This window comes from Gracilinanus agilis, chromosome 4 (assembly GCF_016433145.1).
Source record: "Gracilinanus agilis isolate LMUSP501 chromosome 4, AgileGrace, whole genome shotgun sequence".
NCBI classification, from domain to species: domain Eukaryota; kingdom Metazoa; phylum Chordata; class Mammalia; order Didelphimorphia; family Didelphidae; genus Gracilinanus; species Gracilinanus agilis.
Genome location: NC_058133.1, coordinates 191,172,085 through 191,175,104, shown reverse-complemented (window position 1 = coordinate 191,175,104; position 3,020 = coordinate 191,172,085). Strand labels below are relative to the sequence as shown.

Genomic DNA, 3,020 nt, shown 5'->3' with positions numbered 1-3,020 from the left:
AACTTTTTGCCACCAGCACAGAATTAATTATTCCAATCCAAATGACACCAAGAGAAGCTCGGCTGGTTAATAAAAAAAGGTTCCAATGGTCTTCAGTGCAAGAAGTCTGAAAAGTGTTTTAGAGCATTTTCTTGGCTGGCAGAAGCAGTATTAGAAAGTCTTTTTGGCAAGGGAAAGAAATAAATACAAATGGAATGCTACATCTTGAAGTCAGCAGACCGTCCAAGGAATGACATAAGGTATCAGTAAAGTAGCAAGGGGAAACTTTAAAACATTATTTATTGAGGGGGCAGCTGGGTAGCTCAGTGGATTGAGAGCCAGGCCTAGAGACAGGAGGTCCTAGGTTCAAATCCGGCCTCAGACACTTACCAGCTGTGTGGCCCTGGGCAAGTCACTTGACCCCCATTGCCTACCCTTACCACTCTTCCACCTATAAGTCAATACACAGAAGTTAAGGGTTTAAAAAAAATTAAAAAAAACATTATTTATTGGGGCTCAAAAACATCCAAAACAGATTCATTTAAAGGTTGTCACAATAGCAATATCCAGGCATTTAGGCCAAGGGAAGTAAAATCAGAAGAGTACACTTTTTTCCAAGTTAAGGAGAATCTTTTTTTTTTAATCCAAGTATAACTGCTATAATAGCAACATTAAACTTGGTAAACAATAATTGGCAACAAAATAAGTTTAAGTGCTGTAAAATCCTGCCCAAACCAGTTCCAAGATACCGTTTAATAACCAAGATGCAAACTAATTTTCTTGCAACAAGCCTAGACCCCATTCTATCAAACATGTCCTTGGTTAGTTATCCAGTTGGATTTAACGTTTTGAGAGCTCATTTGACAGCCAGTCAAGACTCTCGTACAGACTGGTTCCTTGTGTAGCACAGGTAGCTTGAACGTACCAAGTTCTGTTACAAAGGGACTACAGGACTAGTTTATCTGTCATTTCGCTGATCGCCATGGCATTGGACGGATCCTGCTTGTCTGCAAAGAGCAGCAGCACAGCATCCCGCAATTCATCTTCCTGAAGCATTTTCTGCAGCTCTTCAGCTCCTTCTTGAATTCTCTCAGGATCATTACTATCTACCACAAAAATAAGACCCTGTGTGTTTTGGAAGTAATGCCTCCAAAGAGGTCTAATTTTATCTTGACCACCAACATCCCAGACTGTGAAACAAATGTTTTTATATTCTACTGTTTCCACATTAAAACCAATAGTAGGAATGGTAGTGACTATCTCCCCTAACTTCAGCTTGTACAAAATAGTTGTCTTGCCAGCAGCATCCAAACCAACCATCAGGATGAGCATCTTCTTCTTGCCGAAGAGGCGGGAGAAAAGCGATGAGATGGTGAGACCCATGGAGGCAGTGGCGGCAAGGACAGGCCAGGGGCTGCGGGCTCTGACGGGGACGGATGGGGGCGGCGGGCCCCACAGCCTGGGTGGCGCTGCTCAAGGCTTCCCTTTGGAGGGTGGACCCAGTGCAGCCTCTGCCTGACTTTCGGGTGGCGGGCACCGGCGGCTCAGTGGGCACTTGGAGGAGCTGGGGCACTCGTGCTCAACAGCTTGCGCTCGGGCTCTGTCATGTCATGAGGCGGCGGCGACCGCGAATTTAGGGCAGCGGAGGCAGCTCCAACATGGACAGAATCGCACCATTGCTCCTGGCCCATTTCTTCTTGCATCACTTTCATTTCTCTTTCCTACTTTTCCTCTGCCTCTCTTAATTGGTTTTCCAAGTCTTTTTTGAGTTCTTCCAGAATCTCTGTCTAATCCATATTTTTCTTCTGGACTTTATGTATGTTTCCTTTGCTTTCATAGTCTCATTCTATGCCTATACCTTGCTCTTTGTTTCCATAAAAATTCTTTAGAGTTAAGTGTTTTTCTTGTTGTTTGCATATTTTTCCTATCTAATTATAGGATTGGATTGGGGGAGATGATGCGATTGTCTCAGAGCTATGAACTCTGAGAGCCCCCTCTCATTGCTGACTCAAGTGACCCTTCAGATGCTGATAGCTTAAAGACTTGCCTCAAACTTAAGTGTAAGCTTTTGATCTCACTCTGATCTTGATCAGGTCAGGGACTGTGTACTTGATCCAATCAGGCACACCCTTTATTGTCCTGTCTTGGAGGTCTGTCCAGAACTTTAGACAAAATGATCAGTACATGATCCTTAGAAGTTAGTACTATCAACTACCCCAAAGTATGAACTAAGTCTGTATCTCAAGCCCACAGTAGAATTCCCTGGGCTGGAGCTCCAGACTTCTCCACAAGTTTAAAATTTCAAGAGATATGGTTTTGCTTGTATCACTATTTGCCCAGGCAGGATCTCAAAGTCTGGATGTTAGCTTGGACTTAGGTTCCTGAACTTTGGTCAATAGATGTGGGGTGAGGATTTAGCTTGTTCTTGGCTTGCTCTTCCCTCCTTGCTACAGATTCTTGCTGGCTCTGCCCTCCTCTCAACCCCATGTCCCAGATGATCTTTGCCTACATTTTGGGATTTTTTTTTCTTGAAAGTTGTTTCACTCTGTCCCCTTATTGGACGTTGGAATCCTATATTCATTTTTTTCAATATTTTAATCTTGGTAAGAGAAGATTCTCATGGTGTCCTGGAGCTGTTCTGGATTAATCTTTTGTCTTGGCTCCACCCTTGAAAATGGAAAACAGATGTCTTTATTTACACAAAACAACAATTTTTATTTTATCTAAATATTGGACAACACTATGAGCTCTACTCAATTTATTTAGGAAGCCTAAGGAGCTTAGAGGGCAAGAGTTGCTTACTCTTGCCCTAAATATATCCCTATCCTGCATAAATACCATTCCCTTTCCTGAGATGTGGAATGATATAGAGAAAACAGAGAAGGATCTTACGTTTTAATGTATTTAGTAGGTTGTCACATGATTGCGTAAAAATTGCACATTCAGAATAGATATTGTTCTTCATCCTTTGGTTTTGAAGTGGACCAATGAAATCATGAGTGCAAAGTCTTGAATGGCATGTAAGTTGGATTTAAATCAGG

At 42.4% G+C, this 3,020-nt stretch overlaps 1 protein-coding gene across 1 annotated transcript; it reads right to left on the bottom strand.

Moving 5' to 3' along the window:
- Nucleotides 1-924: 924 nt before the first annotated feature.
- Nucleotides 925-1,362, bottom strand: LOC123244178 (ADP-ribosylation factor 4-like). Its single transcript, XM_044672500.1, has one exon. The coding sequence runs from the start codon at nt 1,360-1,362 to the stop codon at nt 925-927; it is 438 nt and encodes a 145-aa protein (XP_044528435.1).
- Between the last annotated feature and the right edge of the window lie 1,658 nt (nt 1,363-3,020).

Excerpts from the sequence above, each read along its gene's own strand:
- LOC123244178 (XM_044672500.1), bottom strand. The coding sequence starts at position 1,362 with ATGGGTCTCACCATCTCATCGCTTTTCTCCCGCCTCTTCGGCAAGAAG.